The sequence below is a fragment of the Sitodiplosis mosellana genome, unplaced genomic scaffold (genome assembly GCF_009176505.1).
Source record: "Sitodiplosis mosellana isolate CC-2019 unplaced genomic scaffold, AAFC_SMos_1.0 Smas_scaffold_6226, whole genome shotgun sequence".
Classification (NCBI taxonomy): domain Eukaryota; kingdom Metazoa; phylum Arthropoda; class Insecta; order Diptera; family Cecidomyiidae; genus Sitodiplosis; species Sitodiplosis mosellana.
Genome location: NW_022601467.1, coordinates 14,035,899 through 14,048,481, shown reverse-complemented (window position 1 = coordinate 14,048,481; position 12,583 = coordinate 14,035,899). Strand labels below are relative to the sequence as shown.

The 12,583-nt window shown below is 37.6% G+C and overlaps 3 protein-coding genes across 4 annotated transcripts; 2 read left to right on the top strand and 1 right to left on the bottom strand.

Annotated features, from left to right (window-relative positions):
• The first annotated feature begins 24 nt into the window (after positions 1-24).
• LOC129577826 (uncharacterized) lies at positions 25-1,307 on the top strand. Of its 2 annotated transcripts, XM_055465500.1 has the most exons (4): positions 31-310; positions 393-461; positions 552-1,011; positions 1,115-1,307. In XM_055465500.1, the coding sequence occupies exons 1-4, from the start codon at positions 219-221 to the stop codon at positions 1,238-1,240; spliced, it is 747 nt and encodes a 248-aa protein (XP_055321475.1). In that variant the 5' UTR covers positions 31-218; the 3' UTR covers positions 1,241-1,307. The 2 variants fall into 2 exon arrangements, with proteins under 2 accessions (XP_055321474.1, XP_055321475.1); XM_055465499.1 differs by having other exon boundaries at positions 25-310; positions 393-1,011.
• Positions 1,308-1,465: 158 nt separating this feature from the next.
• Positions 1,466-6,763, top strand: LOC129578304 (rho GTPase-activating protein gacK). The gene is made up of 11 exons (XM_055466635.1): positions 1,466-1,885; positions 2,267-2,315; positions 2,393-2,564; positions 2,651-3,441; positions 3,514-3,580; positions 3,662-4,520; positions 4,605-4,776; positions 4,873-5,086; positions 5,173-5,314; positions 5,395-5,553; positions 5,667-6,763. Exons 1-11 carry the CDS (start codon positions 1,790-1,792, stop codon positions 5,880-5,882), a joined length of 2,937 nt encoding a protein of 978 aa, XP_055322610.1. The 5' UTR covers positions 1,466-1,789; the 3' UTR covers positions 5,883-6,763.
• LOC129579473 (uncharacterized) lies at positions 6,613-12,022 on the bottom strand. Its single transcript, XM_055469580.1, has 16 exons — positions 11,788-12,022; positions 11,484-11,731; positions 11,104-11,414; positions 10,834-11,010; positions 10,686-10,767; positions 10,405-10,596; positions 10,175-10,315; positions 9,242-9,422; positions 8,354-8,709; positions 8,186-8,273; positions 8,077-8,094; positions 7,812-8,016; positions 7,545-7,721; positions 7,395-7,476; positions 7,089-7,277; positions 6,613-7,029 (listed from the first exon to the last, which is right to left on the bottom strand). The coding sequence occupies exons 1-16, from the start codon at positions 12,020-12,022 to the stop codon at positions 6,859-6,861; spliced, it is 2,853 nt and encodes a 950-aa protein (XP_055325555.1). The 3' UTR covers positions 6,613-6,858.
• Positions 12,023-12,583: the final 561 nt, after the last annotated feature.

The window sequence follows — 12,583 nt, the reverse complement described above, 5'->3', positions numbered from 1 at the left end:
ACAACACAATTTCGAACTGTCAAACTTTTATAACACACAAAAACAAAACACAAACCAACTGGCAGTGCCAGTGTGTATTTTGTCATCATCAAATCAAAATAAATGCATAAACCACTTGAAGCATTTCGGCGAGCGTTTGTTGGCTTTTAAATTTTTATTTTCTTTTTACTTGTAAATAGCTTACAAAAAGCCACATACACGAGCGCGTACACACAACTATGTCGAAACGCTGCTGTGCTGAAATGTGTTTCAATTCGCAGACGATAAACAAAAATGTTTCCTACTTTGGTTTCCCCAAATACGAAGAATTGTAAGTAACCGATAATTTTCAATGGAAATGCATTCGCAGAAGAAAATCTCTCTTAATCAAATGTTGGAACATTCATTTACAGTGCTGTTAAATGGGCGAATGCCGCCAATCGAGCTGATCTCCTTGAGAAAAAACTGAGCTGTATCACCAAGTACTATTTATGTTCAGAGCATTTCAGCGATGACTGTTTCATCGATCCACCACAAAATACACGTCTGAAAAAGACATTTTATCCCCTCAGTATACCCGTGCCAACGATATTCAAGTCTAACATTGAAAAGTATATTCCGATCGTAAAGAGGAATGCTAGTGGCATTGAGTCTTTTGCCGAAGATATGGAACGATCAAAGCGAACACCAAACTATGGACCAATCAATGATTTCTCACTGATGAACCGAAGTTCCAAAGAGGGCATATCAATGGAAAGTCTATCGGTGTTTCATGATCATTACAATTACCCGGACATATCCGGTTCGGCATCGTTTTTCAATGACATTGCGGTCAGTATAAATGATTTTTCCAACGAGAACTCATTTGATAACATCGCTGACTGCCCATTACCCGATATAACCGAAGAGATTCAGCACTCGTTTCTGTTGTGCAGACTATGCGCAAAAACATTCTCATCCGGTGAGCATCTCAAAGAATTTTCTACAGAACCAGGCATATACGAAACACTGGACACCATCTTACCAAATCAAGTGAGTCAATTGATAACGGCTCATATGAATGTCGCGTATATTGAAAACTATGAACTAATGAAAAACTAACGTTTTTTTTTCTCTTTCTCTCTCCATTTTCCAGATAAAAAGTGACGATAATCTATCTCAATTAGCTTGTACAAATTGCCTAGACAAATTGAATACGTGTATAAATATAATAAATTCATTCAAAGAGGCTCAATTACAAATACAGATCGGAATCAATTGAATTCCATCCACGAAACTGAATACAGATTTATTTTTTGAATAAAAAAAAAACGGAAAACGAAAAAAAATCGTTTTATTTTGATCAAAAAGAGTTTTTCGATGTTTTGCATTCGTATTAACAGAGTTCGTTCGAATAACAAATCTCAAATGCAGTGTGTATGCTGTTCGAAAAAAATTCGAACGTCGAAAAAAATTCGAACGTCGAAAAACAAAAATTGGTTTCGTTGTTATGACTTTCGAACATCGAATTCGATGTTACATTTTGACACATCCCAGTGGCAAGCGAAATTTGTACATACTTGCATTTCTCATTTGATTTTTTTTGGAATTTCTTTTTATTTGTAATAATATTTGATTGTTTTTGTCGGATTCACGACTAAAACATTTTGCTAGCCGTCGATTTGTGTGGTCAATGCAACAATTTCGGGAGTAGATTCATTGTGTCGGTCATTTGAATGGGAAAATAGCAAAAATACAATTAACAAATAATGGAATTACATAGACTAGATTAGAACATAACAAATGAGTGCAATGCAAAAGACAAGCAGTTATGGAAGGCCGAGGAACACTTTTTCGTGAAATTCACAAAAACACATGGTTGAAGCGAGTGATTGCTGACAATCGAAAGATTCCCGTTGGCATTAAGGTATTTTTACTTCCGTTCGCTCGTTTCTTTCCCTTTTCCCTCTTCTTCTTCTTCTTCTTTTTCTACCTATTCCAATTTAGTAAATAAATTGAGTCATGCACACGATTTCATGATTTGGTGTGTGATGTAAGGCGTTGCAATTATGAAATTTAAACATTTCGCAATGGCAATTATTCAAAATGTAAACAAAAAAACAAAGGCACATCGAACGTTTTGAATTGCAACAAATTCGCATGCTATAATTTTTATATTAAAAAAATAAAATAAACCGAAATAATTCGGTCGATTGGAGAGCTATTACAGGCAGTCAGTGTATCTAATGTGTAGTAAATTTTCTCTTTTTTTTTCTTTTCTTCCATTTTTGCTTTGTTTGGCGTGTAGAAACCCGAGAAATATTGGGTAGTTTTTTGCGTTCACGATGATGCCGAAGGTAATTGACGCAATGAATTTTTATTTCAATTCTATGTTTTAAATTGCTAACAAAATATGCATTTATGATCGGTGTAGCATTGTTGGAAGGTTATGCGGAGCCAAGAGCCGCTGCTTCGCATTCGCCCGACTGGACGGTATCGCTACAAACTACAATTCATATCACACAAACGTTAGTGCCATCCGAAAATGAGTACGAATTTGTAATTGCGCTCGCCGGCGAGACACTTCGATTCAACGCATCTTCATGGTAAGCCCTTCACTTTGATTGAGATTTTGTATTGTTCACCGTGGCTAATCATGCATTTTAACATTGTCATTGAAAAAAAACAACAGGGAAATAATGCAGGAATGGGTGGATACGTTGCGCTTGAAATTGCGCGAAATGAAAATTTTGTCGCCGAAAGAGAATCTGTATAGTAAACTGCCCGAAGTTCGACAACCTCTGCTGCCAACAAGAGATCCGACCAGAGATCCGCTACCTGCCACACCACCTGTGCCAGCCGCCCTCGTACCAGGAGTGGAGCGAATTGTAAATACAACACAAACTAGTCGAACTACAGCTTTGCCTATGGCCGTCACCGCATCCAGTACGTCTTTGAACAGCAACGCTTTGCATGTGGCTGGCAGTCAACCATCGCAGCCAATTGCAAGCACCGCCGAAGCAAGCGAACGAAATCAAAATCGTCGAAATACACCGCCGTTACGAAACCCACTCGAAAACGAGAACGATGAAGGCAGTGAAGATGGTTTCGCCGTTGAGACGGCAAACACTACGTCCACACCATTGTCGTCGACATCAAACACACTTTCACAGAATTTGATCAAAATGCTGTATCCGCTCCCAAATTTCAGCCATCCAACCAACGATACCATTGTTTTGCCGAACGATTTGGAAAGCGACGAATCATTTGTTTCCGAAAATGTAACACCCGAAAACATCAGCGCAACAAATAATGATGAGGCAACGGATGAAAACCTACACTCTTTGGCACGTACATTCGCTGCTAACGTTTTATTCGATCCAAACACTAGCTCAAGCTCGAAACGAAGTCAAAATTCTGCATCCAATTCGACCGCAACACAATCTGCTGCGCTGCCCAAAAACAATCGTGATGTGGCCGAAGGTAATTGATGCAATGAATTTCATATCAATTTTATGTTTCAAATTTCTAACCAAATATGCATTCACTTCGTAGACTCGATCAGTGTCGATTCATCCGTTTATGAAACATATCCAACACCTGAACCAATCGTCATTCCGAGGTAAGTTTTGATCTTTAGCTCAACTTTAGTTTTAATGCTATGTTCACTCATAAACGAAATTAACCATTCCGTATTTTTCAGGCCGCACACAACACGCGGTTCGACTGCAAAGCCGAAGAAGGTTGAACCGACTGAAACTCAACCGAACGATGCTTCGGCTGATGCTGGTCCAACAAACATAACAATAATTCAAGTATCCAGTGCAAGTGTGAAGGAGAAATTGAATGCACAAAATGAATGTGTTGAGAAACCTGAACTAAACTACATGAATAACGTCCAAATTATACCGTCCAATTATGCACCGATCGATCAAAATGCCGTCACTACCGTTCAAGTAACGAATGAAACGAATACTCCAAGCCAAAATAAAGAACCAGCTGGATTAGCGTCGGCCAATAAAAGCATTATGCCCACGCCACTTGAGCCCCATGACGATGTGCAGACTCAGGCTGCACGTCAATTTGGTGCAGTGACGAATATATCGATTGGTGCCAATGAGAAACAAGCCTTTCAACCAGAGCAATTGCATTATGAGCAAGTGTTTATTACACACACGCCATCCGGAACGTCTATTTCAACTGGCGACACAGAGCCGAATGAAACTCAACCCAAGATAAATCGAATTAAAGTCGGTTCAGCCCAGAGGCTGACAGATGATCCAGAGATTCGTCCATCGACGTCGACATCAAGCACAGTAACATTCTCGGTGGCTGCTGCTGCCGCCTCCGCTGCCACTTCCGATGCAAACATATCAACTTCAGTAACAAAATCAAAAGACGCGACCAAGATTAGAAACGTATTAGAAAATAATCATGAAAATGATATGCTTTCATCGCGGCGACCGCTTTTATCAAGAGGTGTAACCGAAGCTGTCATTATGAGACCCAGTCGAAAAGATGTTAACATGCTACTGAATCGAATCAATCCCCAAGGAAATCATGTAAGTTGCTTCTGCTTTTTTTTTCTCGCTCAAGAATGTAATAGACGTATTTCAATATGTTCTTTGTGTTGCCTTGTTTGTCAGTGTTCGCCTTCTGAATTTCACACCAATTCACAACAACGTGATCCGGCCGAACAACGGAAACGCAGCTCATCCACATCTGATACACAAAGAAATCGAACTCGATCGAACAATAACAACGTGACTCCCAGTGGAAATGCTTACAACAATAACAACAGTGTGAACAATAATTCCGGTGCGGTTTGGTTTGGTTTTTTTTTTCTATTTCAAATTTTAAATGTCTGTTTTCGTAGGCCCTACTGACTTTATTTCTTTCCACTTCGATTCGCAGAGTTTCGTCGGCCAACGCCACAGCAACCGAATCAATCGTTTCGGCAACCAAATGTAGATATTTCGTTGCGTGCTTCGGGTCGATTAACGTTGCGCGAACAGCAAGTAATGCAATTGAGAAGGGAAATGATGCATCCGGGTGGAGTTCGAATTCAATTACGCAGAAAAGACTGTACTAGCTCAATTGCGTTCGTTGATGCGTTTGGTGCCGCTTGGTAAGTTAAAAAAAAAACACCATGCCATGACGAGGCAATTTCGTTTACATGTAAATGATAATGAATTGTGTGTTGCGCTTGCTTAGGATATCTGGTTGGAAACAGAAAGAGCACCCAATGCTGTATAATGCGCTGCATATCGGTGATCAAATCATATCAATTGGCGGTGTTACTGTCACCAATGCCAAAGAAGCGAACAAAATCATCAACAGTTCCACTGGACAATTTGTAAGTGTCTATTTCCTGGAATTGTTGACGATGTGAAACTAACGCATTTCGAATGCATGTCTTTAAACACACATTTTCAGATTGAGTTCATAATCAGACGTGTTCCATTCGGTCGAGTGTATGCGATTCGGAGAGAGATTGATCGACAATGCCTTGGTTTGATAAGAGATGGAAACACTGCTACTATAGTTGATGTTGTGCCAAACAGTTTGTCAGCAAGACATGGACTACCACCTAAGGTACGTATGCAATATTCGTTGAAATAAAACCAAATTCGCATTTGTATCATACACTTTTCAAATACTCAAAATAAATTTGTTTTGAATTTTGTTTCCAAAAAAAAAACGAACAGGCTCAATCATGTGATGGCCTTTCATTAACCTTCTGGGTTCTAACGGAGATCAACGGAAGGCCGCTCAATCTGTTTTTCAAGGAAAATGAAGTGAGGGATCGGCTAAATGCCGTTGGTCGTGACATTTCCATTTTGGTTCAGCCGTCCGATCTTATATCGAAACTGAAGAAACAATTGAAATCCTTGCGACATTTTAAGGAATACATAGTGCAATAAAATATCTAGAGATATGCATATAGTCTATAACATTTCCCTTGCATGTTATCATTTTCGAACGATAGGTCATGTTTTTTTTATATCCGCATACATAATAATATAATGAGCAAATCCAAGTAGTTTGTAATTAGCATTCCAATTTAAATGGCATCGTCAGAACTGGCAATGGCTATTCTTTCATTCCAATAAAATGTACCTCGTTGACTGTCACCAGCCAGCCGGTTGATATTATTTTCTAAAAAGAAAACGCGAAGTGAACTAATTAGATGCAGTCGAATGGACGGAATATCAATTTTTGAGTGGATTTTATACAATTTGCAAATGAAACAAAACAAAAAAAAAGGAAATACACAAAACACGATATTTTTATAGATACAATTTGGAAACGCTGGATCAATATTACTTTTGGACAAATATATATATACAGCACGCTAGTGTCGATTGAACGACTAACGGCGACGAGTTTTTCACGTACATTCATACATTTTAGATTTCGATACAGATTTAAGTCATTTAGTCACAAAATTGATTAGCGCATATATATATATACCTTTTTTCTGATGAACAGAACAGTTTTTCTTGTGTATAGGTAGGTAAAATTTTATGAAATGGTGAACTGACAAAGAGAGCGACGTGATTGAAAGATATAGCAAATTTTGTGATTTCTAGATTTTGTTTTATTTTTTTCCCATGCGTAAAATTATTGTATTTTTTCCTGTTTTTTTATTTCTTTCTATTTTCCTTCGGTCGTAAGTTATTAGTTTATTCCAATTTATTGATTGCTCCATTATTTAATTTATTGACAATATTAAATTCAAAATTCTTGATAATATAGGAAAAAAAATGTAAAGAATAAAAAAATAAAAATCTCAAACCAAAAATCTATGGCATTTCATTTTTTTCGTGTGATTGAGTCATTCAGAATGACTAAGAAAAGGAACAACATTTTCGCTGGGGCAGTATTCGATCAGTGATGTTAGTAGTGGTGGTGCCCACTGCCTCGTGACTCACTACATGGAGTATTTCTTACGAGATCATTTACATTTCCACGCCAAAGCCGGAAGTTGTATTCGTTCCAGTTCATTTGAGAATAGATCCACCTTGGCAATTCATTGGTGTACATCCATAAATTTCCGTCACGGTCGATCTGAAAGAAACGTTTCTACTTCAATTGCCCTCAACAACAAACCTCTTGCTTTAACTCACAGTTAGATCACTTGGATAAATCATGGTTCGATTGTTCCCGGTCAAAAAGTGGAAATTTTGCGGTGTATATGGTTTGTTTGAATTCCAACAGCCCACACCATTTCGATTGATTTGTGTGTAGAAAATGACTCCTGATCGATCAATATCATGCATTGATGACTGTGTGGCTGGTCCTCTCTGACCCAGGAACTGTTAATTAATTATTATCACATTCAAGATTTAAATTGAATTCGTTTGAAATTCAGCTTTGATTTTTTATTCGTCAAGAAATATTGAACAAAAGATAAAACACAAGAAAAGTTGTACCTGGAAATCGATTCCATGATTTGAACGTCCTGCGTTTTGTTCATTCTGCAAGACTTTTGTTGATACTGCAAATTCGGAAGTACTGTAAAAACCAACAAAGAAAAATTAAATTTTACTGTGGGAGTAAAGTGAAAAAAAACTGGTCGTTACCTCGCCATTGGGTGGAAGAATGCGGTACGATAGCCGTCGGATTTTCGGTTGCCTAATGTAATTGAAAAAATACCATCGTTCCATTGGAAGGGAATGCCATCAATACTGAAATCACCTTGCAATGGATCAAAATGGAAATAGTTGTGGTGGAAGCTCCAGATACGATTTTGGCTCAAACTGAAAAGATAATGGTATTGATACTGTTATCATATTTGTTTTTTTTTTCATATTTGAATAGTAAAATTGAGTTTCGTTATCGTATCAAACCTGTAAACATATAAGCGATATTGAGCCAAATCGGGAATATATGCATAGGCATTTTGACAGTTGTTTGGATCGACATCAATGGTGATACTGGCCAAGCCATTTCCTCTATCCACTATACTTTGCGGAATTTCAAAGCGATGAACAACGACATCTCTTTCCAGATCATAAGCCCAAATCGAAGGTCTTTGAACTTGGGTCGCGTTATCTAAAACAAATGCGGTGCTAAATCACATCGGATGTAAATTTATTCAAATCTTCTACTCACTTGGATACTCAAGTAAACCTGTTGAAATTTAAATTTATTTCAGTAAATCGGTCATTAGTGTCATATCACTGCTATCTATACTTTAATTCGATTTTAATATATTACTTACCAGTATCAATCCACCAGAGCCGGTTGCAATCATCTACACGTGTTCGATAAACTGAAATAATTCGATTTGGATCCGCTTGCTGATTTGGCTGTGAGCAGATTAAATAGTTTCAATCAAAGTTTGAAAAAAAAACTATATGCAATTGTGGATATGAATTGAGGTAGTTACATGTAAATGATTCATTTCAATGCTTGGAAATGGCTTATAGCTTGGGCTAGATCCTTTGGCCAATTTTGTGGACACGAAGTTAAGTGTTGAAGGAACGCCGACGCGACGCCGAGGAACAGTTAAAAAGACTCTGCCCTTGTAGTGAGAGGCCCCAATTGGTATGTTATTCTGGGCGATATAATTCTGGGAATTTGGTCGGTTATTTTGCTGAGTGTTTTGTTGTGGATTAAATTGGCCATTAAATTGACCATTCATCATCGTCTGGTCACCATACTGTGGATTGTATTGCCGTTGAACTCTGCCTTGTTCTCGATTCGTTCTAGCTTCAGAATCGGGAAACAGAATATCGTCTGGATCTGGAATGGTTCAAGATTATGTGTATGTAAAAAAAAGAGAATGAACAAAGTAATTGTGCCGATTTCATGACCCAATTTGATGAGTGTAGGGAAAAAGTGTGAAATCAGCGTATTTTTCTGGCGACAAACTGTGGTCAAAAATAAATTAATGTTGTTTTTTTCTTATTTGAATGACAATTTTTATTTTTCGTTTTAATCTGTTTATGACTCATCTTTCTGTATGAAGCTGATTATTGAAGAACACTTTGAATGAGGGGTCTTAAACCGGTTTAACAAAAAAAAAATAAAGTACATTTACTACAGTTTATTTGAAGATGCTTCACTTCACAAAAACAAAACACTTTTGAAAACAAAACATAATCTTTAAACTCATTTTTTGTGTTTCTTCCATAAATTGCAGTCATAAACGAATCAAACCTTCACCTATGAACGTTTCCGGTTTGGACTAAAACCGCGATGACCAATAAAGCAAAGCTTCCTCATTGCTATTAAAAATAGAAATTTTTTTTTGCTTATTATTACCCACAATTACCTTGATCAATCGACGCAAAAGCAATTTGCTTCCATTTGAAGTATTCTTCTAATTCACAATCAGCAAAAGTCACGGCACTGATAATAACAATTAACAAAGTGATAGAAAATCGTAGTGAACCCATTTTGACTGGTGGCGGTTGACCGCTCAACTGATGTGAATTTAGGATTTTGAATGGTTTTTAAACCTTGATGCAAATTCTGTATCGCGCACGCCAAGTGCTTTTATAAGTGTGAGTGGTTGTGACAGTGGCCATAGTACACACACGTAGCACGCTGAGCTGCAGAATTGAACAAGTTCAATTAGTCGATGATTATTTTGAATGACATGGAGCATATCAGTTATCAAAGTTGTTTTCGGCGAATGAATCAGACGTAATCGACTTTGCAGCTGAGTAATAAACAGATGATAGGAGATCACTTCAAGTGATTTATTTCTCATTTTCAAGCTGAAAATACTTGTTTTTGGTTTGTTTTACACCATAGAGATAACCGAAGAATTTTGTTTACATAAGCTCCGAAATACACATTTGAACTGTCCATTGATAAAGGATTAACCACAATATTTGAGTCGAAGAAAAAAAAAATCAACGCAACAACGATTTAATATTATTGGCACGGCTGAGTGCTTGAATACATTTTGTATAAGTATGAATATAGAATGTAAACAATGTGAGCAATTATCACAGCACCTAATTGGAAACAGTTTACAATATATTTATTTGCAGTTGTGCTTGTATTTGTATATTCACCAATGTGTGATATGAATGCAACAAAATGCTGGACAACAAAGAATATTAGCATTTCATGGTGTTGCTTGCTTAGCGCTTAAGTGGATGTGTCTATGATGTGTGTATGACTTTGTTTTTGCCTTTTTGTTATTTTTTTTTTCTTTTTCCCTTCAAGTGTGTTGTGCCTATCTTGACATCATTTATTCACCGCAAAGTGTTCCTGCAATCGCTCGTTCAACTGGGGCTTTCCAGATTCTATAATTAAATTCATTCGGATCAACTGATGCGTAGTTATAAAGTGGCAGACCGTTGGTCATCATCCAGATTATCCCATCAGAATCAATCTAGATTTGAGATCGGTTGTTGATATGTTTTGTTATAAATAATTTCCAAGTGGTCAAAAAAATTGAATTTTTATCAAATTGTGACATACATTTATGTCCGATGGATAGATCATGGTTGTGTTATCTTGTGCAATCAAGTGGAAATTATCTGGATTTAATGGCAGTGTTGTGTCCCAACAACCGACTCCATTCAATGCGACCTGCGAGTAGAATATTAGACCGGTGTTTTTGTCATACACGTGCATGGCCGATTGACCACGTTCATTTCTTTGACCAATGTACTAAAATTTAATGGAATAACAATTATCACCGTGTTATTTACATCTTTTTTCTCAACGAAAACTATTTTTTGGCAAGTTTATTCCCTTACTTTGAAGTCGCTACCATGACTTGATCGCGTGGACGCCGTTTGATTTTTGAGAACGGCAGTTGAAACTTCGAATTCAGACGTACTGTAAAAGTCAATGGACAAACAAATTCGTCGAATTTTATTAGCAAAGTGCAAAAAAAAAATTCACCTGGCCATGGCATGGAAGTAGGCTGTTTTGAATCCGTTAGCATTTCGTTCGCTCAATGCTATGGAAAAAATACCATCATTCCATTGGAATTGAACGCCGGCTACATTAAAGTCACCTCGAATGGGGTCGTAACCCAAATAATTATGTGTAAAAGACCAAAACTGATTGGAACGCAAACTGAAACAAATAAAAATAAAAATAAAACCAATTATTTGGTTGTTTGTTTGTTTCCGTCGTGCACGAATAGTTAAACAACTGAGTGTACCGTACCTATATACATGCAATCGATAATTCACGAGATCCGGTAAATATGCATAAGCATCATCACATCGATTGTCGTCAATATCAACTGTTAGCGAAGCTAGGCCATGACCTGCGATAACATTGGCCGTGGGTATTTCAAAGCGTCGTACCAGTAGGTCAGTGTTCAAATCGAATATCCATATTGATGGCGGTTGAACTTGGATTCTATTGTCCGGGTATTCTAATGCACCGGTGTCAACGAACCAAAGGCGATTACAAGCATCCACGCGTGATCGATACACTGAAACGATTCGATTACGATCGGGTTCATTTTGTGGCTGGAAAATTTAAAAAGATGTCAAATTTTACTATGATCTGATTTAACTGATTCACTCTCTGTTTCTTACATGCAATTCATTTGTTCTGAAATTCGGATATGCCTGTAATGATGGGCTCGATCCATGTGCTCCATTGGAACTTACATACGTAAGTGTAGCTGGCATGCCCAGTCGTCTTCGCGGCAATGTAATAAATATCCGATTTTTATGGTGCAACACACCCATCGGCATATTATTGTAGGCGATGTAATTCTCTCTGATATCACTTGCCGTTAAATCGTTTCTCCTTCTGTCTGGCAGACCGAATATTATGGAATCTATGGAAATAAGTGAGGTATGGCCATTTGATAGATATTTTTATTCGATTACCTACCATTATCAAGTGGTGTGTACGTCATTTGCTTCCATCGGTAGACCTCTTCAAAACGAGATTTTCCATAGTCCAGTGATGTGGTTTTTGGATACGGTTTCATCGAGTATGAACTTTGATGTTGATTCTGCAGCTGACTTTGGTATTTTCCAGGTGGCCTGTACGAGTTGTATGAGCCACCGTTTGCAGAAATGAAAACAGCAGCCACCGTTAAACTAAATAAAATTATTGCACTCATTGCCGATGCAGTTTCCACAGATGATTGAACACAAATGAATTCCTACAGCACTCCAGCACAGGTATTTAAAACGTTTACCGATTACTTCGACGATCGCCTATTCAATTCTGTTCTGACCTCTAATCCATGTGTTTATTTATTTTTAAATCAAACACAACGTACCGCATCGATGGAAACCTGAAGAAATAAAAACAGGAATTACCAGTGATTTGTTAAGAGAGCTTGCGTTCTTCATTCTCGGGTCGACTACATAGTTTGGTCTGTCTCTCCTTTTCTCTCTGCCTCTCTCAATCAGTTTTCCAATGAGCATACATTGTGTACGCACGTATCACCTCACCACTTACATACAGGGTGATAAAAAGTTCTTACAGTGTGAACGCATATAGTTATTTAAAGATCATTGCTCACGCTAAACGCTTGCACGCATCGTTCATGGTGCTCATTACCTCAATAAAGGTACATAATTATGGTTGATTCTGACAAGCGCTGAGAAAGAAGAAGATTGATTACACGACAAAAAGAATACCAATAGATTGGACAACAAAATGTGATTTATCATTT